General features: G+C 37.1%; 1 protein-coding gene across 3 annotated transcripts; it reads left to right on the forward strand.

Moving 5' to 3' along the window:
- Positions 1-530: 530 nt before the first annotated feature.
- kdm4ab (lysine (K)-specific demethylase 4A, genome duplicate b) lies at positions 531-27,867 on the forward strand. 3 transcript variants are annotated; one of them, XM_077557188.1, is made up of 23 exons: positions 531-699; positions 2,096-2,259; positions 2,998-3,173; positions 3,274-3,388; positions 4,811-5,004; positions 5,110-5,159; positions 5,245-5,348; positions 5,412-5,549; positions 6,071-6,294; positions 9,097-9,260; positions 9,337-9,896; positions 11,023-11,085; positions 11,386-11,500; positions 11,602-11,777; positions 13,046-13,256; positions 13,424-13,503; positions 14,089-14,144; positions 16,525-16,633; positions 19,254-19,445; positions 24,476-24,646; positions 24,728-24,847; positions 26,602-26,694; positions 26,780-27,867. In XM_077557188.1, the coding sequence occupies exons 2-23, from the start codon at positions 2,119-2,121 to the stop codon at positions 26,915-26,917; spliced, it is 3,390 nt and encodes a 1,129-aa protein (XP_077413314.1). In that variant the 5' UTR covers positions 531-699; positions 2,096-2,118; the 3' UTR covers positions 26,918-27,867. The 3 variants fall into 3 exon arrangements, with proteins under 3 accessions (XP_077413314.1, XP_077413313.1, XP_077413315.1); XM_077557187.1 differs by having other exon boundaries at positions 2,099-2,259; XM_077557189.1 differs by lacking the exon at positions 11,023-11,085 and having other exon boundaries at positions 2,099-2,259.

Raw genomic sequence — 27,867 nt, forward strand, 5'->3', positions numbered from 1 at the left:
TAACTACTTACTTTTACAAAGCAGTAAATGTGTTGCTAACTGAAATACTTTGTGTAATAAGTAATTTGTAACTATAACCAAGTACTTTTTTAGGGCAACGTGGCCAACACTGGATATTAGAGGCACTTACAGTGGTAGCTGTGTGCAGACTCGGATTTAAATTAATTAGAGTAGAATCCAGCATTCTCGTGGTTCGGCAGCTGTGGATTTTTTTTATCCCCCAAAGATTTGTTGTTGTTGTTGTTTTAAACAATTTTCTGGGTTAGTAGAAATAACAAATCTCCCCAGGTGGGTGTCAACCAAATAAAGAAATAAAGATACTACATTATTAAAACAAATAATAGATAGATAGATAGATAGATAGATAGATAGATAGATAGATAGATAGATAGATAGATAGATCAAATTTATTAAATTAAATGCAGTACCGAACAGTGAGTAATTGTTACAGTCACCTACCTACTAGGAAAGAGCGTCGCCGTCCTCCGTGCTCTGATTGGCTGAACGTGTCCCGTGCGTGATGTGGTAAACAACATCCGCCATTCATGCGTCGTGCGTCCGCATCTGAGGTAATGGAGGCTCGCGTTGCACTCACATCCAAACTGGCCGTTCTCCTCTATGCCTGTCGCCGCGTGAATTGTTGATTACGGAAAACAAACATCACTGGTGACGATTATTTTGTCCGTGGGGGAGTAAGAGGTGAGTAATCAAACGTCGCGTCTGCTCTTGAGAATGATGAAGCTCATCAAGTCGAAATGCTAATCTGTTAGCTTTGGTCGCCCCGGACTGCAACAACGACAGCTAAAGCCTGTGGTTGCATCGGGGTCTAGTTTAATTCCTGGAACACTTCTGACTTATTGAGAAATAAAGAAAATAGTAAAATAGCATTTCCGGAGTGGGATAGCTGTAATTTGATATTTAATCAAGACATATTGTCAGAACAATTACATTTCCAGTCTTCTTTTTTTTTAGTAATGTCAGTGGAATGAAATATAGTGTTACTGAAAATAGTCACATCCCATGCAAGGTGTCCACTATCTCGCTGTTTTGTGATCGCGTTATGAATCACAACATTGCGCGATTAGCTGTTGCTAATGTTGGATACGCTGAAATAACGAGGAAAGCCAACGTTGTTCATTGCTGTCGGTGGACAATTGTTATTGCAATACGTAATGATAACGCGAGTTAGCCTCTGAGCTAACGCTAGCCGACTTGTCGGATCAAGTTAAAGAGACGTTCGTCTAACCAATCAGATACGGGCAATGTGTTAGCTCCTCCCTAATAATAATTAACATAATGATAACTTTATAATTATACAAGTACTTTTTAAGCGGCCCAAGCACGGTTATTTACAATGTTTCTAATTTATGACTAATACCTAAGTACATTGAATTTCTGTAGGACGACTTAAAAATCACAAGCGTTATACGGTACAAGAAAACAATCACAAATGGCGAAACTCGAATCAAAAGGTTTATTCAGTTAGTACAAGAAAAAAAACACTCAAGTGTTACTTGAATGCTTTTCTAAACAAATGTGTTTTTAAATGCCTGTTAACTAAATATTACTATCCTATTTTTGAAACATTGTGTATTGCTGAAAAGTTGTAGGAAGTTATTTAAAGTTCTATCTTTTTACCATTACCAAGGATAGTGTTCCCCAACCTGTATCAAGCCACAGCACCAATTTTCCATTTAAAACATTCACTTACAAAAATGTCAATAAAACCATCTCAATTTACTCCCTGACTGTTATTCTCAGTATGGAATCTGGGCCTGTTTAATTGAGCTCAAAGCTGATGTAATCGAAAACCTTCACTTGCTCTGTTGAATGAATGTCAACGGGTTAACTGCACCTTCTGCCATCTAATGAAAGAGCATTTAATTGTTCTGCCTGCATGTGTTACTGCTTAGATTGATGAACAAGGTATTTGTAATTAACAAATTGTGGTTTCAAAAAATTAAGTGAAATTGGATAATTTCCAGCAAGACCTGATGATCTCTTAGTAACCTGTAACAGGAAATGACGCAAGCTCAACACATTTTTTTTTTTTTTAAATATTTCCACGTGTAACCAAAGTCTTCTTTACAATCAGCAGGAGTCGCTATCAATTTTGGGATGGCGTCAGACACAGCTTCCCAAAACCATGGCTCCAAGGGGATCATGACATTTTACCCCACTGTTGAGGAGTTCAAGAACTTCAGCCGCTATGTCGCCTACATGGAGTCGCAGGGGGCACACAAAGCCGGCCTGGCCAAAGTATGTGCTTGATATTGAACAACTTAGTGCAACAATTGTACTTGAAGTGACAGTGGCAATTTTCATTAACTGCCATTGACGGCTATAAACGTCAAAAATTCATTTAAACTATTTTGTATTAGTTTGACATTTTTTTCCACTTTTGTTGAAAATCTAGATTTTTTTTTGATTGTACATCAAATTTGTGATTAATCACGAGTTAACTAGTGAAGCCATGCGATTAATTACGATTAAAAACTTTAATCGCCTGACGCCCCGAATTTTAAATAAAATGTTTTTCTTTTTTTTATTTATTCACTGCCCTTCACCCGCTATAAACGTAAAAAAAATAATTTTAACTATTTCTTTTTTTTTTTCTCTTTTTTTTTTCCATTTGAACTATTTTTATTAGTTGAACATTTTTTTCCACTTTTGTTAACAAGAGTATGAAAACCCAGAATTGTTCTATTGTACATTTAGAACATATAGAATTTGTGATTAATCGTGAGTTAACTAGTGAAATCATGTGATTAATTACAATTAAAAACATTTAATCTCTTCTTGCCCCTAATTTTTAATAATCTTTTTTTTTTTAATGAATTCATGGCAGTGAATGAGTTAATAGTGTTTTTTTGAATTTGTCACAGTGTGCATACAAACAAACAATGACCAGCTAATCAAGAGATCCGAATATTTTAAGCCTAATAACACTTCTTGTATGAGCCAGTAATGTTTGTTTTTCCCCCCCTTACTTTGTAGGTTGTCCCACCGAAGGAATGGAAGCCCAGACACTCGTATGATGATATAGACGATTTGATGATTCCTGCACCAATTCAGCAGGTGGTGACAGGCCAGTCGGGCCTTTTCACTCAGTACAACATTCAGAAGAAGTCGATGTCTGTTAAAGAGTTCCGCAAACTTGCTAACAGTGACAAGTAAGTAAAACAAATTCGACAGCGCCATTGTTCATCTGTGATTTAAAAAAATAAAAATAATTTTTAGGATTTATTAAATTTCTTTTGTCCATTTTTGCAGGTTCTGTAGCCCTCACTATGATGATTTTGATGAACTGGAAAGGAAGTACTGGAAGAATGTGACATTTAATCCTCCTATATATGGGGCAGACGTTGGTGGCAGTTTATACAATCCGGTGAGTTGATGTTTTATTTTTTCAATTATCACTTTTCTGTTTCGATATATAAAGGGCAATAGAATACACATGCAAAAGCATTTCCTCTCTTTCATGATTGGACAAACTAATTAATCCAGGTGCGCCTGACCTCAGTAACCACGACGACAATGGCCAGACACACCTGGATTAATCAATTTGCCTAATCATGAAATACAGGAAATGGAGTGGTGCTGAGTTCAGAAAGTAGTGGATTTATGCAAAGAGCCCGTTCTGCTACCCAAATAGCAAACTTTTTGTTTTGCGTGTGTGAAAAATGTAACTTCAAAAGTCCAGATTGCCACTTCTGACCCCTGCATAGAGAGCCATCTAGTGTATGAATATTGAACTGACATGAGCCAAAGGGGCAGTGACAAGATGGCTGGCAACATGCTGTTTTGTTGAGCTGAAAATCTATCCAAACAAAGTCGTCTTTTCCGCAAACCATCAGTTGGTGAAATGGTGTATATTTTTTTCTTAATCCATTTGATATTAATTAACTCATTCACTGCCGTTGACGGCTATAGACGTCAGAAATTCATTTGAACCATTTAACATTTTTTCCACTTTTGTTAACAAGAGTATGAAAACTTAGAATTATTAGTCATGCGATTAATTACAATCAAAAATGTTAATCACTTGATGCAATTAGAAAGAAAAGAAAAGATTATTAAAAATTAGGGGCGTCAGGCGATTACAATTTTTAATTGTAATTTATCGCATGACGTCTCTAAGTTAACTCACGACTAATCACAAAATTTACATCTGTTCTTAATGTACAATTTAAAACAAATTCTAGGTTTTCATACTCTTGTTAACAAAAGTGGGAAAAAATGTTAAACTAATAGAAATAGTTCAAATGAATTTTTGACGTCTATAGCCGCCAATGGCAGTGAATGAGTTAAAAGGTGCTACATCATGAACAATTTTAAAAATAGCCAGAACATAATGTCTACTAAATATATTTTTAATAAAATGTGTAAACTCTCTGATATTACTACTCAAAGGGCTACAACAAATGTTTGCTGAAATAATGATTATTCAAATTATCATTTTTTGGTACAAAAAATAAATAATAATAATAATATTAAAAAAATTAAGACAATACAATTATTTGAAACACTATAATTATGTAAGTTCCTTTTGGAGCAAACATTTTTAAATAAGCAATCATTTTAAATGAAAAAAGGTGCAAATATATACATTTAAACAACTCAAAATGAGTATTAATAATCTTTTATTTTCGTTTACGATTATGCCAATTTTGTAATTGTGGAGTGTAATAATTGAAATCGTAATTGGACACTTAAGTATTACGGTAGTTTTTCTGTTTATCACCACAAATCGGATGGCACGATGTTCATCCTTTTATCTCATTCTTATGTTATTGTGCATTTTTTGCAGGACGTCAAAGAGTGGAACATTTGTCGTCTAAATACCATTTTGGACACGGTGGAATGTGAAAGTGGCATCACGATTGAGGGTGTCAATACACCCTACTTGTATTTTGGTATGTGGAAGACCACCTTTGCATGGCACACTGAGGACATGGACCTCTACAGTATTAACTACTTGCACTTCGGAGAACCCAAATCCTGGTAAATAAATAATAAAAAAAAGTAGTCAGTAAAGGTAGCAACAAATGCTGTTTCTCGAAAGCCCAATGGAATGCTCAGTGACGAGACGCATTTGAATGTTTGCAGGTACTGCGTCCCTCCTGAGCACGGGAGAAGATTTGAGCGTCTGGCTCAAGGTTTGACATCACCGCAATATTTATTTCAACACGGAAGTGTTTTTTGCACCCACTGGTTCTAACGTTCGGCATGTGTCTCCTGCAGGTTTCTTTTCTGGCAGTGCGCAAACCTGCGAAGCCTTCCTGAGGCATAAAATGACCTTGATATCACCTTCAATATTGAAGAAATACGGCATTCCCTTTGAAAAGGTAGGATTTCATTTTTGCCAAGTTCTAAACGTACACGATTAAATAATGAAACGATTCCCTTAGATTACCCAATATGCTGGTGAGTTCATGGTCACGTTCCCCTACGCTTACCACGCTGGCTTCAACCATGGCTTCAACTGTGCCGAATCCACCAACTTTGCCACACAGCGGTGGATCGAATACGGCAAGCAAGCAGTTTTGGTGAGAATGATCAAACATGTCTAATTCATTTGCTTTTTTTTTTTGCTCTACAACTGTTCTTTTTATCCGGTGTCTCTATTGTGGCTTTTTATCTATAGTTGAAAGGTCTTGAACATATCCACAGCAATAAAGGGGGTTTGCTGGAGTCTTTAGTTTCTGCTACAAAACATCACATTGCAAAGTAGAGAATGTGGATGACTGAATGATTATTCAAATGATCATTTTTTGGTACAAAAAATAAATAATAATAATAATAATATAAAAAAAAAAATTAAGACAATACAATTATTTGAAACACTATAATTATGTAAGTTCCGTTTGGAGCAATTTTTTTTAAATAAGCAAGCATTTTAAATGAAAAAAGGTGCAAATATATACATTTAAACAACTCAAAATTATTAATCTTTTATTTTCGTTTACGATTATGCCAATTTTGTAATTGTGGAGTGTAATAATTGAAATTGTAATTGGACACTTAAGTATTACGGTAGTTTTTCACTTTTTATGCTTTTCTCTATCAGTGCTCGTGCCGCAAAGACATGGTGAAGATCTCCATGGAGGTTTTTGTCAAGAAATTCCAGCCGGATCGCTACGAACAGTGGCTGGCGGGGCGAGATATGGCGCCCATCGACCACTCCCGGCCCACCCCTGAGGCGAAGGAATTCCTGGGCGATTCTTTTAATATCATCGACAACACCAGCAGTTGTTCCATCAATAGCGGCCGGGATGATGTGGAGCGGAAGAGGTTTGTCGCATGTAAATATTGTAAAAATCCGGTTCAATTGAGTCAGCTTTATTCAGCCGGGAGGTTAAACTTATTTATTTATTTATTTTTATTTTTTTCTTCTTTTTCTTTCTTAGAGCTCAGTATTGTTCATTCGGTAATTTTACCGATTTGACATGTCATCATTGCTCTCTCTCTTTTAAATTTTTTATTTTTTTTGTATGTGTGTGCGTGTGAGTGTGTATTCATTAGTTCACCTAAAACCTATTAAAAAATCCCATACCGTTCACCTAAACCGAACACTTCCAGCCAGAGTCGTGAGGCCGTCAGGAGACCCGAGGAACACTTAAAGTTATTTTCATTGCGGGCTGCATTAGTAGTTCTGGTTTCCCCTCAGAGGAGCATGATAAGTGCAAAAATCAAATGCAGAAAAACCCTCATATTACACGTACACTAATGCAGGGTGCATTTGTGGTCCATGAGATTGTCAGGATTACATTTTGGAATAATAATGATTTAGCACGTATCAGCATAACATGTTTCTACTTGACTGTGGACTCCTTCATTTTCTTGTATGGCCTTTTACGTCTTGTACATGACGCTACAACAGTATGACTGTTCAACACGGTAGAAGTACGTCTTTGTTTTTCGACTGCTCTCCTTCCTGTCTAACTCACCTCCTTAACCCTTACACGGGCTGCATAAGAATCTTTTCATGATCATTTACTGCAGACCACGATCTTGTAGAATGTAGAAGACTTGTGCACCGTTTTTCCGGACTGTAACGCCCAATTCTCACTGAATGCGGAACAAGGTTATTATAGTTTTGGAATTTTTATTTTATTTTATTTTTTATTTCATTTTGAATTTTGTTTTTAAAATTTAGTTAGTTTTAATTAGTTTTCAGGGTGGTTTTTTTTAAATTAGTTTAGGTTATTTAAGATTGCTTAGTTTTAGTTTGTTTCAATAATAGTTTTCGGGGGGGGGGGGGGGGGGGGTTGTTAAAAAAATCTGCATTACTTGTGCGCAATATTTAATAAACAATAGGGGTGGGAATCTTTGAATGTCTCACGATTCGATTCCGATTTTTGGGCCTGCGATTCGATTCCGAATCGATTTTTGATTCAAAAATGATGTGATTGACTGATTGTTGCTTCAATCTATAGATGTGCAAGGAATTGTAGTGATCTACTCCAGTCTGACTTGCTAATGCTAATTAGCGCGCTACTGGCAGCACTTTTATCACTCAAAAGAACGGCCTCATCTCCGAGGTCTTTCAGAGTAATGACGGATGAATTGAAGAAAACCCCCAAAATTTCCGTCTCCTGTTCTTGAAATTGGCTATTCTCGTTGCTAACATCTCTCTTTATGGCAAGTTTTGAAAAAGGCTGGGTGACAGGATATTTTGACATTTCGCCAAAAGCTGTCATGAGCCTGAGTTTTGGTAGCCTATAAGTGACCCACGCACTCCAGTTTTCTTGGGGAAGGGCGGAGGTTTTTTTATACCTCATTTGTCATGTGTTATTTTGTGTACTGTGGCTGTCGCTTTAAGATCATGCACGTACTAAATGAACGAGCCAGACACAGATGCTGCAGTTACGCTTTTGGCCAGAGGTGGCAGTCACGAGGAAAAAAAAAAAGTGAGAAACTGCACAAAGATCCTTTAAGTCTGCCTTCGTTTCTAATGCTGCCTTCATGATGCCAGTTGAGCGCAAGAAAAAGAGTCTATCAAGTTCTTGACTTTGACATTGGTGATTATTCTGATGAAGAGTTCAAAATGTGTTTTTAAGATGAGTTCTAAGAATGGACAGAGAGGGGGCTTCAACATTTAGTGGGAGGTGATTCCAAAGAGAGGTTACCTGTGATAGTTCTTGTTTGCTTTCACGTCAATAATCAAACAACAACAGTGTGAATAGCGGCTAATTATTAAATTTTAATTTAAAAGTATTTTTTAAATTAATTTTAATTTAAAACAATTACAAATATTAGTAATAGTTACAAATATTAGATGAAAAATACACACATTAATTGTATGTAAATACAAGACAAATAATTCAAAATATTACACAAATACAAATCAGTCAAAAGTACAAATATGTAAAAACATTAGACAAAATTATGAGAAACAAAAACATGCAATATTATATGCTACAATAATATTGGCAAAAATATTACACAAAATATTCACTGAAAACACACAGTATAATTTTTTTTTAATAATGAATAATAAAAAAAATATTTCACACAAACTAAATTACTTCAACTATTGATTATTGAATAACAGTTTCTTAGTAATAATAATAATAATAATGCATTAGATTTATATAGCGCTTTTTTTGGACATTCAAAGACGCTTCACAGAGTTTGCATTATTCATGCGCTCACACATTCACATTGTGGTGGCGGTAAGCTTCTTAAGTCGCCACAGCTGCCCTGGGGCAGGCTGACGGAAGCGTGGCTGCCAGTTTGCGCCTACGGCCCCTCCGACCACCACCAAAAATTTGCACCTTCCATACACCAGTGTGAGTAGCACTGGAGGCAATGTGTGTGAAGTGCCTTGCCCAAGGACACGACGACACACGACTTGGGGAGAGCGGGGATCGAACAGCCGACCTTCTGGTTACTGAACCACCGTATCTACACCCTGAGAGCAGAAAAGTCCGCTGAAAAGTTCCTTCTTATTATTTTTTTTTTCGCCGAGTGCCAGGGGTCGTTTGGATAGCATCCATTTTTTTCGCCAACCCAGGAGGTTTGAGACCTGTCATGTCTAACTTAAAAATAAATCTAAAAATAAAATAAACTTCTTTCTTTTGTTATCTTTAGTCCACTGCAAAGAATTGAGACCAAGAGACACCGGGTGTGTCTGGAGCTGCCCGACGAGGTTGTTCCTAACGACACAGATGAGGAGATGATGCTGTATGCCAAGCGACCGAGACTAAATCTTTTGCCACCACGTCCGGTCCCACAGGATGGCAAGCGAAATAAAGGTATGTATAATTTGTCTTTCAAAATGTTGTTTTTCATCATCCCCTTTTACTAATCACACACTGATTTTATTGACAGGCCCACCAAAGTTGGTTGTCACGCCAACAAAGCTCACGTTGATAGATCCGTTTCACAGGGGCTTAAACGCTCCCGACTCAGGACACACTCCGCACTACACCAAGACTCGCGCGCCGGCATTTTCATCCTATTCCCAAAACGGCGACCTATCAGCCACAGCGACGAGCGGCACGGGACAAGCGTCCCGTAAAATGGGCGTGGCCAGCTTGCTCTTCCATCGGACTCTCACTCAAAAAGACATCCTGCAAGTGCACAATTACCCGCGAGAGAAGCAGCAGGTTCACACGATGCTGCAGGTGCACAGCTACGCCCGAGAGCATCAGCCTCATCGGCTGCAGCTCGCGGTCGCCGCCGAGCCCAGGCCGGAATCTAGAATATCGCTCGGCCAAGCGGAGCTCACACAAACGGAACATTCTGTGGAGGAAGACCACGCGGCAGGTGTTTCCGTGCCTGTTGATGTTCAGGATGTAGCGCTGGAGGCCGATGCTGAGACCACCTGTATAACGCAGCCCACCCAGGTCGACAAAATGGAGACATCTAAGAACCAAAACAAAAGAAAGGTCTGTATTAAGGTTTCATTTTTACCACCAAAAATTGTGCATGCCGCCTTTTGAATTTGCATGAACAACTAATCTAAAGCAGCTACATTATTTCTTCATAAGAATGAAAATTTTATTTAATCTAATAATCTTGGCTTTTTGACAACATGAACATATGATGGTAGCTATGTTTTCCTCTAGAGCTTGGTTGGAATGGTTACTAATTGAAGGTGCAGTGGTGCCTTGAGATAAGAGTTTAATATATTCTGTGACCATGCCTCCTCCCCAATGTTTTGTTTTGTAATAAGAAAAAAAAAACTCTCTATAATGTCAACTGAAATTGACGTCACAGTACACACAGGCTCAGCTTGTGAAGATCACGGCTGATATTTTTAATGATTTTGTTTGCAATTTATCTGCCTTATTCCACAAAGAGACTATTAACCAGAATATCATGATTAGACTAATAGAACGTATCACCACAAAGAAAATGTTTCACTTAACTCATACACTGCCATTGACGGCTATAGACGTCAAAAATTCATTTGAACTATTTCTATTAGTTTAACATTTTTTTCCACTTTTGTGAACAACAGTATGAAAACCTAGCAAAAAGATTATTGTACATTTTGAACAGCTATGAAAATGAGTGATTAATCGTGAGTTAACTAGCGAAGTCATGCGATTAATTACAATTAAAAATTGTAATCGCCTGACACGATTAAATAAAAGAAAAGATTATTAAAAATTAGGGGCTTCAGGCGATTACAATTTTTAATTGTAATTAATCGCCTGAAATTTCATAGCTGTTCAAAATGTACAATATTTTTTTTCTAGGTTTTCATAATCTTGTTAACAAAAGTTTAAACTCATAGAAATAGTTCGAACAAATTTTTCACGCCTATAGCCGTCAATGGCAGTGAATTAGTTCATTTCCGCTTTAAACAGCTTGAAACCTCTTTTAAAAAATTATTATTATTAATAATTGTTGACTATTTTGCCCCCCAAAAAATCTGCAGAATGACAGCTGAAATTAAAAAGAAAAAAAAAAAACTCGTATCTCAAGGCGTGGCTCCGCTAACTAAATGTTCTATTAGCAGCTTGCCAAAAGTGTGCTGAATTGTGTTCATCTTATTCCAAACAACAGACTAGCCAATGCCCTCTTTTGGATAAAGACACCATTCCTGTCAAACAGTCAATGCACATAAAGGTAATTACTCAAAGTCACGATGTAAGTACTTGTAGACCAGACCTAAAATGTATGTAAAAAAAAAAAAAGTGTTACCAATACAGAGCTTCCAACACTGGTTCGTCTGAATTTTGAGGGATCTCATGTTCATTTGACTGAAATTGATTTGCATACATTGTGGGTTCTTTGAAGACTAATTGCCCATGGGACAGACCGTAATTAGTCCACGGTGCCCCAACTCACCTGCGGTCCGAAAGCAGACAAGCGCCATATTTTGTTCTAAGGTAGGCTTTGCCTTGCTAAATATCATTTCACCGCCAGGTGTCAGAAGAGCAGTCCTACTGCATGTCAGTGGTCACCAAGCAACAGCAACACGAAGAGCTCCGGAAACTTTCACGCCAACATCCTCTCTTCAGAGAGACATACAGTGATGATGGTAAGACAAATAGAATTGACACTCGAAGCTCAATGACCTTACAGGGACACTTAAAAGTATTATTTATTCAAATACCTTTTGCCTTTCATCCCTCTCTGTAGAGATGTGTCAGGATGTGGGAGTGGAGCAAGAGGAGAAAGAGGAGTGGGCAAAGCCACTCAGGCGGCTGTGGCAGTGTCGGCCTTTCGACCCCCACGTGGAGTGGGAGCACAATAAGAGAATGGGTGAACAGGCTCCCTACTGCTCCATTTGCTTGCTTTTCTACACCCACCACCAGGTGAGCTAGATTAGTTTACTAACTCCTCATCCGTTTCCTCTTACTATTAAACGCTGTTATTCCATCTAGAGTGGCAAGGAGACATTGGAGTAGATTACATTCCATGATGACACTCAAAACACAAAATCTTGTATCTTTTTTTCAACTCATTCACTGCCATTGACGGTTAGAATTGTCAAAAAATCATCTTAACTATTTCTATTAGTTTATTTTTTTTCTACTTTTGTTAACAAGAGTATAAAAACATATCTATTTTTTTATTGTACATTTAGAACAGATATAAAATTTGTGATTAATCGTGAGTTAACTATTAAAGTCATGCGATTAATTATGATTATTAATAATAATTAATTATGACACCCCTAATTTTTAATAATCATCTCGTCACGCAATTAAAAATGTTAATTGTAATCTAAAAATCTAACAAATCCTGATGAAAACCCTAAATATGCTACATTCGCAAACATTCACTGCTCAGTGAGATACTAGCTTTATCGGCCTTCAGATTCATACAAAGGCCGATAATCAGCCCGGCCGATAATTGGTCTATCCCCCCAAAAAATATATATATTTGAAGGTGATTCCAAAGAGAGGTACCTGTGATAGTTTTTTTTGCTTTCACGTCAATAATCAAACAACAACACTGTGAATAGCGGCTAATTATTCAATTTTAATTTAAAAGTATTTTTAAAATTAATTTTAATTTAAAACAATTACAAATATTAGTAATAGTTACAAATATTAGATGAAAAATACACACATTAATTGTATGTAAATACAAGACAAATAATTCAAAATATTACACAAATACAAATCAGTCAAAAGTACAAATATGTAAAAACATTAGACAAAATTATGAGAAACAAAAACATGCAATATTATATGCTACAATAATATTAGCAAAAATATTACACAAAATATTCACTGAAAACACACAGTATAATTTTTTTTAATAATGAATAACAAAAAAATAAATAAATTATTTCACAAAAACTAAATTACTTCAACCATTGATTGAATAACAGTTTCTTAGTAATAATAATAATGCAATAATTTGAAGGTTCTCTGAAGGTGGCCATTACAGGAAAGAAATTACAGAAATACATCACATCACTCAAATAGTCCATTTTAGGCATTTTTTTTGAATTTCTATCATTTTTCATTCAGGTTTATTTTCACAACTGTTGAAAATCCAAATAAAAACAGTTATAGTTTGTCTTGTTTTTCACGCCCACGTAAACACCTTTTTTTTCCCCCCTCCTTTCTAGTCCGAGGCCAGCGACGGCAGTTCCGGCGTGACCTTGGTGAAGCGGCAAGGTCGCCAGTGGTCCAAACCCCTCATTCCTGAAATGTGTTTCAACACGCACACCAACAAAGCTAGCGATAGCGGGGAAGGCCAGCTGTCCAACCCTCACATCACCGAGGACGGCACCAGCCGGCTGCTCAGCTGTTCTCAATGCTGCGTCCGAGTACACACCAGTAAGCTCCTTTTAGCTCCACTTTTCAGGGAAAGACATTTGAAAAACAAACAATCCTTGCAAGGAGAGGAAAACCGGCGTAGTTAAAGACAATGTTTTTCTTCCTTTCTGAAATACTACAAAGTGACGTGAAATGTGATGGGAAAACCCTGTTCTTGTCTGGCTCAGGTTGCTATGGCGTAACCAGAGAGGAAGCAGAGCAGGATGACTGGCTGTGCGCTCGCTGCGAAGCCGATGCTACCTTTGAGGTTTGTGCGCCGGGCTTTTCAATTATTCATCGGCAGTTGTTCGGCTGATAAGCTTCACTTAAACACCGCAAGCTTCCACATGGAGCTTTGTGAAGGTTTGAACAAAACCCATACTGCTAAAAATAAAAAAAAATAAAAAAAATCATAGTAATCTACTCTAAAACGGGACAAAAGCACTTTTGTTTTTGTCACTTGAAAAATCAACTTGGCTGTGCTCCTCCTTTTTTTTTTTTTTTGTCCTGCTGGGAGTTTTCCCTTCCTTTGTGTGTTATTGTTAGTGGAATACATTGTTCCTCGTTTTGTTTTTGGGCCGTATCTTATCGGTTGCTATCAGCATTCCTGCTTTATTTTTATGCAACAATCCGGGAATATTGCCCAATATTTGCACCACTAACGATCGCAGCTGACCACCAGGGGGCAGTACAGTGTGTCTTTCAAAGCAATGGGAATAGCATTTTATTTGCAGTACTATATCTAGATTTTCTTTTTAAATCTATGAGACAAATAACTATACGTTTTAGTTTCTTGAGTGGGGCTTTTCATTTCAGTTCTTAACAGATTCAACCTCCCATTTTCTCGCCCTAGGATTGCTGTCTGTGTTCTCTCCGAGGTGGAGCTCTGCAGAGAGCCAACAATGACAAGTAAGTAATCCCAGCAATCCCGTCAGCGATTGTGATTTGATTGTCAAACATGTCAAGGTAAACAAAGACTGTAGAAGCGGAAATTAGTGCAGTGTGGCCTTATGACACATGTTGTTGAGTTTACTGTTTATTTGCTTACAAAAGGTGAGGAATTGCCTGACAAATTTTAATATTTGCTATTTTAATAGCTAATAAAAGTGGCCTGTTCAGTGCCATTGACCTCCCACCACCTTTTATGTGCTGAAGTTTTTTCCAGGTTCATACTGTGCCTCCCTTTAAAGAGGCAGAGCTTGAGCCTCCCACCTTTTATGTGCTGACCTTTTTTCCAGGTTCATACTGTGCCCCCCTTTAAAGGGAGGGGTAGAGCTTGAGCCTCCCACCTTTTATGTGCTGACATTTTTTCCAGGTTCATACTGTGCCCCCCTTTAACTCTTTGACTGCCAGACGTTTTCAAAAACGGGTTGTCGCCAGTGCCAGCCGATTTAAGCATTTTGAGTGCTCTTTCAAGGTCCACAGAAAATGTTGTGTTTGGACTATGGAAACACACATCCTACCAAATGAAAGATTGGACTCTCATCTTTCATCAGAAAAAAAAGTTTGTTTCTACCTTATTCCGTTCTTCAGTAATCAACAATAGAAAGTGGTTACTTTCACCGAAATTCTCTGTTTTGAAACAAAAAATGGAGAAAAAGAGCTTTTTGTGAAACGATGTTATTTCATGCACTCTAGTGAATTGTACACTTCTTTTTGTCCATGAATGATGCCACAAACACCTAAATAGTGCTTTACTTCTGTAAAACGCTTTCACCAACAATGAAAAAGTGTTTTTTGATTGCAAAATGCGTTTATTTCCATTCAACAGTGTAACAATTTGACAAAAACAATTTCGCAAACTATTTACAAATGTGTGCAACTGTGGTACTACTTACAATTATGTGGATGTTTCAAATACAGTTTTTCTTTTTGTAACACTCTCCTGCGTACAAGGAGACGCCAGGACTCGCACACAGTTTACTTTCACTTTCGCATTGGTCCGTTTTGCGTGCAAACACTACACTTTCTTGACGGCCTTTTTTTCCGAGGAATAAAAAGCAAGTAGCAGACTGTACACACTTCCTCTGATGAATATGCATTGGACTCGGGGCACTCTCCGTCGTCCGATCGAACGTCCGCCTGTGCGTGCTCGGTTGCGCTCCGCGTTACGACACCGTCATACATAGCCACCGCGTCAGCGGTTCCAATTTCGCCGTCAAGCTCGGATTCACCTTCATCATCATCGAGGATGATCATCGTCGTCATCAATGTACTATTTTAGCGTTGGTCGATGCCTTTTGTCTTGTAAGTGTAGAGCTGCTTGCAAACGCTCGCCATTGCCCGTTCCCTCCTCCATCTAGCTCCATCTAACGTCTTCTACTGCCGCGTCAATGCTTTCCAACCACAGAGTTACCCTCATCTTCATCATCGATGATGATCATCGTCGTCAACAATGTGCTCTTTCAGCGATGCTTTTGGTCTTTGAAAAAAAACATCTCGGGCGTGAGCTCCTCGCGACCGGCCGCCATTTTTCCTTTGTCTTCCATTCTCATCTCCTGCTCGACGCTCTAGCTCCGCCTCTACTGACGCCCACCCGATCTTGTCAAAAGAGAGTCATCGCTGCCCTCTAGGGGCCAAAAATAGTCATTAGGCACAACAGACAGACTGGAAACTTTCACCAGACATGCGGAAGGGTTTCCTCTACCCGTTTCAAAAAAAAATTTAAAAAAATCATTGGATGACGTCTTTTGACGTCATTGGCAGTGAACCGTAGGTTTTTACTTGACGTCTTTAAACGTCAGTGGCAGTGAAAGAGTTAAAGAGGCAGATCTTGAGCCTCCCACCTTTTATGTGCTGAAGTTTTTTCCAGGTTCATACTGTGCCCCCCTTTAAAGGGAGGGGCAGAGCTTGACACCCCCCCCCACACACACACACACACACTGATATTGTTACTATTTTCATCGTATGAATGAGGTTAAAACTTGAATACTTTTACCCCAATGACACGAAAAGAGCTTAAAATTTGGCCAGCAGTCAAAAGTTAAGTTATGTATTCTCTACATACAAATGAAAACATTTAAAGACACCTCCCCCCCCCACACACACACACACACACATTTTTTTTGTGCTGTGGTTCTACTTAAAAGGAATGTAACATTTTGTCCAAAATGTTTTATTTGAGCCTAAATTGAAAGTTTTTCCCTCCCACTTAGGTAAAAGTAGTCTTTTGTAGTAAAAACACATGAGCATTAACCGATTGTCTGCTTGTCTAAATAATGTAGGTATGCTGCACCCTGGACATTGTTCTGTTTGTCTTGACTCCATGTCATGTTTGTCCGTGCGGCAGGTGGGTTCATGTGCTGTGCGCCATCACGGTGCTGGAAGCTCGCTTTGTAAACATCACAGAGCGGCGTCCCATCGATCTGTCTGCAATCCCACTGCCTCGCTTCAGACTGGTAAGAGTCCCGATGCATGAGAGTCCACGGATCATGAATGATTCTCTAAGAAGGGATCAAGTTTTTTTGTTTTTTTTTTAAACTAGTTTCACATTTGGTTAATTCAAATTTGATATCATTTCAATGAGAATTGACTGTTATTTAAATATGAAAGTAGGGAAAAAAAGGTGACACTCTGTTAACATTTTACGTGGATGGAAACTGAAATGAGGACATTAACTCTTTGACTGCCAGACGTTTTCAGAAAAGGGATGCCGTGGGTGCCAGCCGATTTAAGCATTTTGACTGATCTTTCAAGGTCCACAGAAAATTATGTGTTTGGACTATGGAAACACACATACTACCAAATGAAAGATTGGACTCTCATCTTTCATCAGAAAAAAAAGTTAGTTTCTACCTTATTCCGTTTTTGAGTAATCAACAATAGAAAATGGTTAGTTTCACCTCTGTTTTGAAACAAACGTCTTTTAACGTCTTTGGCACTCCTCCATAGGATTTTACTAAACGTTATTTAACGTTTTTGGCAGTCAAAGAGTTAAAGGCTATTTCTTTAAGTTCAAATCATTACAAGTTAATGCTGTAGAATCACATCCTTGCAAACAGATCCACAAATGTGGTCATTTGCAACTGCAGTGTATTGAATTGCAGAACATATAGGCTATTGTGAGGGGGTTGGGGGTGGGTGGGGTGCGGTTCCAATAGTGTTTTGAATACAAAGGATTTGTAATTGGGTCATATTTTATCATTAAAAGCTACATGAAAGTTTGATGTGGAGTGTGGTGTAGGGCTGGGCAATATATCAAATTAATTTGATTAATCGTGATGTTAAAAATCAAATTGTTGAAAATTGGAAGATTAACATCCAAATGTTATTGTGAGTTGTAACTTTTGCACAAGTGGCAGAATGCTGGTTTACAAGATGTGTTTGCAATAGCGACCAACTACTGAATTGTGTCATTTAAGCACAAACTATGAATGTTAAGTTTGTTAAAACTAATTTACAATCCGTTTGCATTATTGTTGTCTAAAAATGCACAGGAATTATTTTTCGATTAAAGTCGAAATCGTCCTGAATAACTGAAAAAAAGATGTAGTTTTCTTTTTCTTTTTCTTAATCGCCCAGCTCTAGAATGTTGTGATTTACAGGGATGTGATTTTTCCGCTAATTCGCGGAATTCCGCTTTTTTTATGTCCCCCCCCCCCCCCCCCCAAAAAAAAAAAATTCCGAATTTTTTTTTTTTTTTTTTTTTTTTTAGTAGTTCATTGTGTATGCACATGACTCCGACAGATAACATCTTCTGCTATAACAAAGACATTTGTGGTATGCTCTAATATGAGTTACTTTTTATTTGGTCATGATACAATTATTTGTTCATGAAATTTGAACTCTTCAACATTATTTATGTGTTAACTTAGTAATCACATTAGTTAGATATGATGATATTCTCAGTGATAGTTTTTAAAAGCAAAGGCAGTCCAATGTTTTTGAATGTGACTGATTTTGAGTTGACTAAAACTGCCATTTTATATGGGATAGTTCAATATACATTGAAAATTTATGCTGTTGTTTTGTCTATTTCTTTGTCATGTGAGTGCATTGAAAGTACTACGCCCCCCTTGTCCCCCCCACCAGGGCACTGCCCTGGACCTAGCTGGGTGCCAGCGGCCCCCAGACCCCCGGCTAAATTTTCAGATAATTTCACTTTGGTCAAATCACATCCCTGGATTTAACCATAGCAGTGGGTGATGGGCTGCAGCTAGTGAATATTTTTTAGAAACATTCTGCTGGTTATCCCATAGATAAATTAAGGGATTGGATTTTTATTTTTATTTTTAAATAATAATGACTTTATGAACCACAATAACATGCATGTGAGGTGCAAGTGTCTTTGTCCGCCGGTGAGTGACGTGGGTGCCAGAGTATGACTGTAGAGTTGTCTGGCGGCATTCCTTGATAAAGTGTGAAAGGATCCCAAAATTTGGAATGTTTGAGTGAATGTTTGTGTCTTACAAACGCTTTTCTACTGTTTCACTGACGTCGCACCAACTTTACGAAGTTTGACTTCTTCCTACTTCAGACTAGCAGTCCACGTTCTTTTCAGTTGGAATGTTTATTTTGGCCAGTTTTGTTTTTGACTGCGTGTTTGAACTAAACTTGAGCGATGTGTGCGATTGAAACTTTTGAGGCGTGAGATTTTGATCCGACTTTCGTTTTTTGTAATCAAATTACTGTGTTTTATCGTTTGAGCCCGATGTGTGAACTAAAATGTGTGGAAAAGATTTATTGCTTTGAACCCAATAGTCAGCCTGGCCTCCATTGTCATTGTTTTAGATCTCAAAGGAGTTTTAGTCAGTCTTCTAAATAGTATCAGTGTAATAAAAAGCACACATGGTGTCAGTCTCACTTTAGAAGGAAGCTGTTGAGTTTCCCACAACATGTTGTTCATGTGTGTGTCCGGGTCGAATAATCCCTTTGAAACTTTTTTTTTTTGTGTGGTCTTTCTCCCGCTTGCTTCCTTTCTCCTCCTTTCCTTCCCGTTGCACTTCCCTTCCTTTACCCCACCGCTTGAACCCTTTCCCCTGGACACCCGCGCCCGGCGTGACTCTTTGTCTCCGGCAGAAATGCGTTTTCTGCAGGAAACGGATGAAGAGGGAGTCGACGGGCTGCTGCGTCCAGTGCTCCCACGGCCGCTGCTCCACGGCGTTCCACCCCAGCTGCGCGCAGGCCGCCGGCGTCCACATGTACCCGGACGACTGGCCGTTCATTGTCTTCATCACCTGTCCTCGGCACAAAGCCAATAACATCACTGAGGTAACCGCCTGTAGCTGCCAACTCGTCCAAAAGTTAGTAGAAACGTCGCTGTCTAGTTTCCGTTTTTATAGAGCTTTTTTTTAATCCATTACAAACCTGCCTATACCCCCCCCCCCCCACTCCAACAAATGCATTCTAAACAACAACCGACAACAACAAAAAAACTTTCAAAAGTATATAAGTTACTTTCATATACTGATAAAATGTCTTTACCCATCTCGAAATGGGAGACAGACTTGTCTATAGCACCGGAATCTGACTTTTGGATTCAAGTTTGTGAAAACGCATTTAAAATGACAAAACACACAAATTTACAACTTATCCAATATAAAATTATTCACAGAACATACATTACTCAATATATGATGAAGAAAATGGGACTCTCAGACTCCGACATTTGTCTCCAATGCTTACAAAACACTACAGACACTTATGTTCATGCTTTATGGTTATGTACTCCGGTTATGTATTTCTGGACTAAAGTCTTAGAAAAACTTTCCGCTATTTTGGACTGTAGGATACCTTTATCTCATAACTTGTGTTTGCTAGGTGACCTAACAACAACTGACTTACCACATAAACAATTTCAATCTACACTTGTAGCCCTTACTATCGCAAAAAAAAACAATTCTTGTTAACTGGAAAAATAAACAAACTCTGAATATCGACCAATGGTCTAACCTCCTCATAAATCACATTTTAATGGAAAAAATATCTGCCTCAAATAAAAACCAAATATCAAAATTTATAGAAACATGGTCTACGTATATAGAATTTTTTAACCTAATTCTGGTTACTTAATTCTGTCTGTTAGCGAGAGCCACTACATCGTGATAACTTACATTGATGTTTCTGCATTTGGCAATTTATTATTATATTATATTATTAGTATGGGATTTTTTTTAATAGGTTTTAGGTGAACTAATGAATACACACACACTCGCACGCACATACACATACTCACCCACATACAAAAAAAAATATATATATATATATACTGTGTATATATATATATATATATATATATATATATACTGTGTATATATATATATATATATATATATATATACTGTGTATATATATATATATATATATATATATATATATATATATATATATATATATATATATATATATACACAATATATATATATATATATATATATATATATATATATATATATATATATATATATATATATATACACAGTATATATATATATATATATATATATATATATACTGTGTATATATATATATATATATATATATATATATATACTGTGTATATATATATATATATATATATATATATATATATATATTGTGTGTATATATATATATATATATATATATATATATATATATATATATATATATATATATACACAGTATATATATATATATATATATATATATATATACACAGTATATATATATATATATATATATATATATATATACTGTGTGTATATATATATATATATATATATATATACTGTGTGTATATATATATATATATATATATATATATATATATATATATATACTGTGTATATATATATATATATATATATATATATATATATATATATACACAGTATATATATATATATATATATATATATATATATATATACACAGTATATATATATATATATATATATATACACAGTATATATATATATATATATATATATATATATATATATATATATATATATATATACTGTGTATATATATATATATATATATATATATATATATATATATATATATATATATATACACAGTATATATATATATATATATATATACACAGTATATATATATATATATATATATATATATATATATATATATAAAAAAGGAGAGCAATGATGACATGTCAAATCGAATGAACAATACTGAGCTCTCCAGAAAAAAAAAAAATTCATTCTAAATAGTAACTCTGGTTACAATTCTAGATGTATTATGAATAAATGACTGTATTGTTCACATCACAATTTGCAAACAATGGGCACAACCCAAGGGTTAGGAGGAAGCTTCAGCATTTACTCACAGCTCACATTTCTTTTTCACATTTTCACTTTAGGCATGTGCGATATTAGATTCTGATGTTATTGATAACCATGAACAAAATTCTCTCTTTTTTTTTTAAATTACGTCTCTAAAATCACCTTTTTTTCCTCCCCCCTTTAAAATAAATAAAAATGAAACACAATCTATTTTCTTTTTCTAGAAAGTGTTAACTTTGGTGCATTAAGAAATGTATAACATGTTAAATTTAAGTAAACAAATGTTAATCTTATTGTTTTAATTTTTCTTGGTAAGTTACAATATCCTATCACTGAAGAGCTATTTTATTTTTATTTATTTATTTTTTGTTTTTATTTTTTTATTTCTGGAGAGCTCAATATTGTTCATTCGGTAATTTTACTGATTTCACATGTCATCATCATTGCTCTCTATTTTATTTTATTTTTTTAAATACATATATTCTTTATTTTTTATTTTGTGTGTGAGTGTGTATTCATTAATGATGAGCTATTTTAAAGCTCCCATAGTATGAAAATGCACTTAAGTGTGGTTTTCTATCAATAATATGCGTCCCCGGCCTGTCTACAATCCAACCAAGTATGAAAAAAAGTCCCTCCGCGACTTTTTTAGCTTTCTCCTCCTTTCTAAAATGTGCGCTTCAAACGGGCAGATTAAACTTCCGTGACTTAAGCCGCATTTCCACCGCAGAAACTTCGGGGTAAATTTACGGGGCCAGCCCCGTATGTGCGCGTCTCCACTGCAGGAGCCTTCCCAACCGGGCCGCATTTACAGGAACTTTCGTGGACGAGCGGAGGTCCTACTCGAGGGTAGGTACTCCGCCGGCCCAATAAACTCCCGATCGAGATTTCGTGCTGATTGGCTAAAAATTATTTAGTATAAAAAATGATCTTACCTTCATGCGCAACGATGATGCATTCTCGGATTAAGTCTCTTCCACAAAAACAATTCTCTTAATAATCCTTTGCCTATTTTCGTTCCACTCTACTTTTAGCCTTTTCAAATTCTTCATCTAGACGCCGGCTCCTCTCACTCAAACCATCCATCCACGCCAAGTACATGAAATAAAAAGCAGAGAAAAACAACAACCACCTAAAGTTTTTCTCTTTCCTCGTTGTTGTGATTTTCATCACGCGGTGCTTGGGTGACGTCACGGGAAAAACCGTCGCACGGCGTTTACGTGTCGATCGAAACTCGTGATGTTGCGAGAGGACGGTTCCTGTGAAAGTCCCACCCCCCCCCCCCCTCCCCATACCCGAACGTCCTGCGGTGTAAACGCGGCTTTAGTGACGTCAAAAAGACGCGGAAGTCCACTCGACCCAGCCCCGTCGTGTGAGTGGCACCACCTCTGGTAAAGGTTTGCCACGCCCACTGAAATTCGAGACGCGGGCTGCGCCTTTCTTTTTCTCTCCTGCTCGCAAATACTTCGTGGAGATGGGAAACAATGATCAGGAAAAAGTGGTTGCTTCCTTCGTCCCAAGTATTTGAGAAGACGGGGACTAATTTTATTTTTGAAGGACGTGTACCGACATCATTTCTCAAAGGACTGTTTTGTTAGTGAAAGCCTGTTAACATAATGGATCGGTCCCAACAGTGTGACACGACTGCAAACGGGAAAGATGTAAGTTGAACATTTTTGATTTAGCCTTCCTTGCTATCCTTTCTAATAAGCGATGTGCATCTTCTACCATATTACTGCTGTATTTTTAATGCTTAAGTGGGAGCTACATTTGTCGTGTGGAGGTTGTTTGGTCACAAGAGGTCAGATTTGATAAAGCAGACGGTGGTTGGATAATATGAAGCGGTTGCGTGTTGTTTTGTCAAGATACAATCCGCGGTGGTTCATTTGCCGTGACTGGCCACTCGCCACCTAGTTGACATGACTTTGTGATGCTAACCGGCCGCTAAGTGGTTTTCGACGAGACGGCTTGCACGTTGCGACCGCGCAGTGGCCTAAATGTGCACATTTGTGTTATTCTGAACCGCTTGTAAATGTCTACAAGCATTCACGGCAAATCGGAGACATTCGCGGCAAAATAACGTCCGCGGGAAATTTGCCGGTTACGGTAAAATAACCGTTGCCTAAACAATCACAAACTAACGCTACAACATAGTCTCTGTAGTAACGTTATGCTACTTTTTCTTATGGTAAAACGTTATGCCACTTTTTGTTAAAATAGTTGTCAAATGTGTAAAAGACATGTCAGTATTATTTTTTTTCTTCTGCTCTCATGGCCGGTCGTCAAGTCTTTTACACATTTGAGAACAATTTTAGTATGTTGAAAAATATGAGACCTTTAAGAAATGTGTAACGTGAAATTTAAGTAAATAAATGTTAATATTCTTTTTATTTTTATTTTTATTCTTTTTATTTTTCTTGGTAAGTTACAATATCCCATCACTGGTGAGCTATTTTAAGAACAGACCTATGGGCTACTCATGTTGTCCTTTGGGTTAACTAGTACATACTGGCACCATAAAAAAAATTTCTTTATGAAGTGTTATCTAATTTTTATATTTATTTTTTATAAACAGTGGGATACACAAAACTGACATACAAAACCTAAACAACATTTATACACCTCCCCATTCCTAACAACTCTTGGACCTTACCAAAAAAAAAAAAAGATGTTGAAAAAAAAATGCATACATACATATATACGAACATAAATCATAATAGTTACAGGAAACAAATCAAGTTAAAGACCGCTATCAAGTTTGATATTTATTTGCTCAGCTGCCGCAGTCCAACATGTTTTTTTTGTTATTTTATTTATTTATTTTGCATCATTCATTTGCGCCGTCAATAATTCCAAGCATATATTGCAAATCACGGCGATCACTATATATATACTTTTTGTGACATATTTGTCGCATGTATAAAATGTGCTTTGACGCAATAAAGGTGTTACGCTGGCCTAGATCATGTGAGCGTTTTTTTTAAAAGAAAAACGTCCTGTTGTGGTCCACAGCGAAACAAGGACGCCATGCGAGAGCTGTCGGTGGGCCAGCGGGTGATATGCAAATACCGAAACGGTCGTTACTACCACAGCGAGGTGGTGGAGCTGACCACCGCCACCTTCTACGAGGTGGTGTTCGACGACGGCTCGTACAGCGACAACCTCTTACCGGAGGACATCGAGGTCGGCAAGCGGCGCGCGGCATTCCGCCGGAACCCGCTGCCGTTTATGCGTCCTTGATTGTTTGCTCTCATTTGTCTCCAGAATCGGGACTGCGTGCGACTTGGGCCGCCTGCAGAGGGCGCTCACGTGTCAGTGCGATGGACCGACGGGTTGGTGTATGGAGCCAAGTTTGTGGCGTCGCACTCCATCCCGATGTACCTGGTAGGGCAATATTAATGCAGCGAAATTGCAATGTAGCATCATCTGGCTAATTAATGTAATAATTCTAAGAATGAATAGAAATCCTAGCAACATTTATACAGACATTGTGTCATGTTAATTCGCTGCCATTGACGGCTATAAACGTCAAAAATTCATTTGAACTATTTCTATTAGTTTAACATTTTTTCCCCACTTTTCTTAACAAGAGTATTAAAAACCTATAAAAAAAAATTTTTAACCGCCATTGACAGCTATTAACTCTTTGACTGCCAGACGTTTTCAGAAAAGGGATGCCGTGGGTGCCAGCCGATTTTAAGCATTTTGACTGATCTTTCAAGGTCCATAGAAAATTATGTGTTTGGACTATGTAAACACACATACTACCAAATGAAAGATTGGACTCTCATCTTTCATCAGAAAAAAAAGTTTGTTTCTACCTTATTCCGTTTTTGAGTAATCAACAATAGAAAATGGTTAGTTTCACCTCAGTTTTGAAAAAAACGTCTTTTAACGTCTTTGGCACTCCTCCGTAGGATTTTACTAAACGTTATTTAACGTTTTTGGCAGTCAAAGAGTTAAGGTCAAAAATTAATTTAAACTATTTCTATTAGTTTAACATTTTTTCCCCACTTTTCTTAACAAGAGTATTAAAAACCTATAAAAAAAAATTTTTTTTTAGCCGCCATTGACAGCTATTAAGGTCAAAAATTAATTTAAACTATTTCTATTAGTTAAAGATGTATGAAACGAATATGAAAACCTAGAATTTTTTATTGTACGTTTATTTAGAACAGATATAAAATTTGTGATATATTGTGTTAACTAGTGAAGTCATGCGATTAATTACGATAAAAAAAATTAATTGCCTGATACCCCGAATTTTTAATAATCTTTTTTTTTTTTTTATTTATTTATGGCAGTCAATGGTCATGCGAGAGGATTTAGAAGAGTAACGTTAAAGCAGCCATGCATGTTATTGACTTCCTGCCCATAGCTACTGAACAGCATTGAGAAAGTGAGATTATATCGGCCAGTATAATCGGCGGGACCCCTAATAGCTATGTATTATACTTCCCCCTAGTGGCCAAGGTGAGCACAACAGAATTAAAATGCAGCAACCGTTCAAAGCTTTACATTCTGTTTAACTGTTTAACTATTTTCTATTAGTTTAACATTTTTTTCCACTTTTGTTAACAAGAGTATGAAAACCTAGGAAAAAAAAGATTTAAAACAGATATAAAATTTGTGATTAATCGTGAGTTAACTAGTGCAGTCATGCGATTAATTACGATTTAAAAAAAATAATAATAATAATAATCGCCTGATGCCAATAATTTTTAATAATCTTTTCTTAAAAAAATAAAATAAAGAAAAGATTATTCAAAATTAGGGGCATCAGGTGATTACAATTTGTAATCGTAATTAATCGCATGACTTCACTAGTCAACTCGCGATTAATCCCAAATTTTATATCTGTTCTAAATGTACAAAAAAATCCTAGGCTTTCATACTCTTAACAAAAATGGGGAAAAAAATTTAACAAATTCAGTTCAAATAAATTTTTGACGTCTATGAGTTATTTACAATGTCCTCCAAAAGTATTGGAACAGCAAGGTCAATTTTTTTTTGTTTTTTGTTGCATACTGAAAACATTTGGATTTACAATCAAAAGTTGAACATGAGACAAAAGTTCAAGTATGTTATAATGCATTTGCTCAAAAGGGGAATTAATGTGCACGTCTGCTGCCTTTCAGGTGGAATTTGAAGACGAATCCCAAATTTCCGTCAAGCGCGAAGACGTGTACACTTTAGATGAAGATCTGCCCAAACGGGTCAAGTCGCGACTGGTAAGTCCCAGACTGGTGCCAACAACGGCAGTTTGATCTGGCCACGTTACATAAATTTTTTTTTTTTTTTCTTTTCCCTCCGCAGTCGGTGGCGTCGGACATGCGCTTTGAACTCTTCACGCCGGATGGCGTCAAACAGAACTCCAAACGACAACGGGTCATCAACTCTCGTTACAGAGAGGACTACATCGAGCCCGTCATTTATCGGGCCATCATGGAGTGACGTCCCCCTTCCCCTTCCCTCCCCTCCCCTCATTTGCTTCCACGGCCTGCCAGGCTTCATATTTATAAAGTACGGCTGGGACTTAAATGACTTTGATGTGCTTTGAATAACACGTTCATATCGTGCTCTGTAGATTTCCTTCTCCTTAATTTATTTTTTGGAGGGCCATCAGCCAGGAATCAAGTAGGTCGAAAGTTGCGCTACTTATTGCGGCGAGATGCCCCCACCCCTTCCCCCCCCCCCCACCCACACCCCCTCCCATGTCAGCTGTCTGCAGCTCAAAAGCCATTTTCTCGTTTTTTGTCTTTCACTTGTGCGACTTTTAAAGAGAGTGATAGAAACATAACTGGAAATGTTGAACATGTACCGAATCGCTCCAGTTAACCGACTTGTCACGTCGCGTTTGCCCAAAGAAGTTCAACATTACACATGGAAAATTTCCAATAAACTTCATTGCAATTTGTTTTTTGGTGGAAAGTAAAGAAATGTACTCGAGCCTTATTTCCCCCCCTTAAAGATCACCAATTATTTTGTTTATGCGGGCGACTTCCGTTTGAGGAAATGAACTATTTTTGTCCTTTTGGCTTGTAGAAAACCTCAGATGTATTTATATTTATTATAAAAAAAATTGCAGGTTTTCAGGCACACTTAACAGTTTTTCGGCTTCTTTTTTTTTTTGGGCTCAATTTCTCTGGAATCAATGAGGACGTGGCCGCTAAAGAGCTAAACTTTTCTTCATTTTGTCTGGTGACTGCTAGTTTTAGAGATGAAGTAAGAAAGTAGTAGTTGAGTCCCAAATGAACAACATGAGGATGATATTCCGCGAGGGTCAAATAATACCTTGTACCGCTTAGCGATTGATTGCTGTTTGGTCTCAAGCCAAAAGTACCATTAAGTCTGTCTTTGTAAACCCTCGACTGTTTGAGTAAAGTTTGGGATAAGAAAAAATC

Source organism: Vanacampus margaritifer, chromosome 2 (genome assembly GCF_051991255.1).
Source record: "Vanacampus margaritifer isolate UIUO_Vmar chromosome 2, RoL_Vmar_1.0, whole genome shotgun sequence".
Taxonomy (NCBI): Eukaryota; Metazoa; Chordata; class Actinopteri; order Syngnathiformes; family Syngnathidae; genus Vanacampus; species Vanacampus margaritifer.

What these genes read in the sequence shown, in the direction of transcription:
- kdm4ab (XM_077557188.1), top strand. Translation starts at nt 2,119, where the DNA reads ATGGCGTCAGACACAGCTTCCCAAAACCATGGCTCCAAGGGGATCATG. An exon ending in GATGATGTGGAGCGGAAGAG is followed by an intron (nt 6,295 to 9,096) that starts GTTTGTCGCATG and finishes TGTTATCTTTAG; the next exon opens with TCCACTGCAAAGAATTGAGA. An exon ending in AGAACCAAAACAAAAGAAAG is followed by an intron (nt 9,897 to 11,022) that starts GTCTGTATTAAG and finishes TCCAAACAACAG; the next exon opens with ACTAGCCAATGCCCTCTTTT.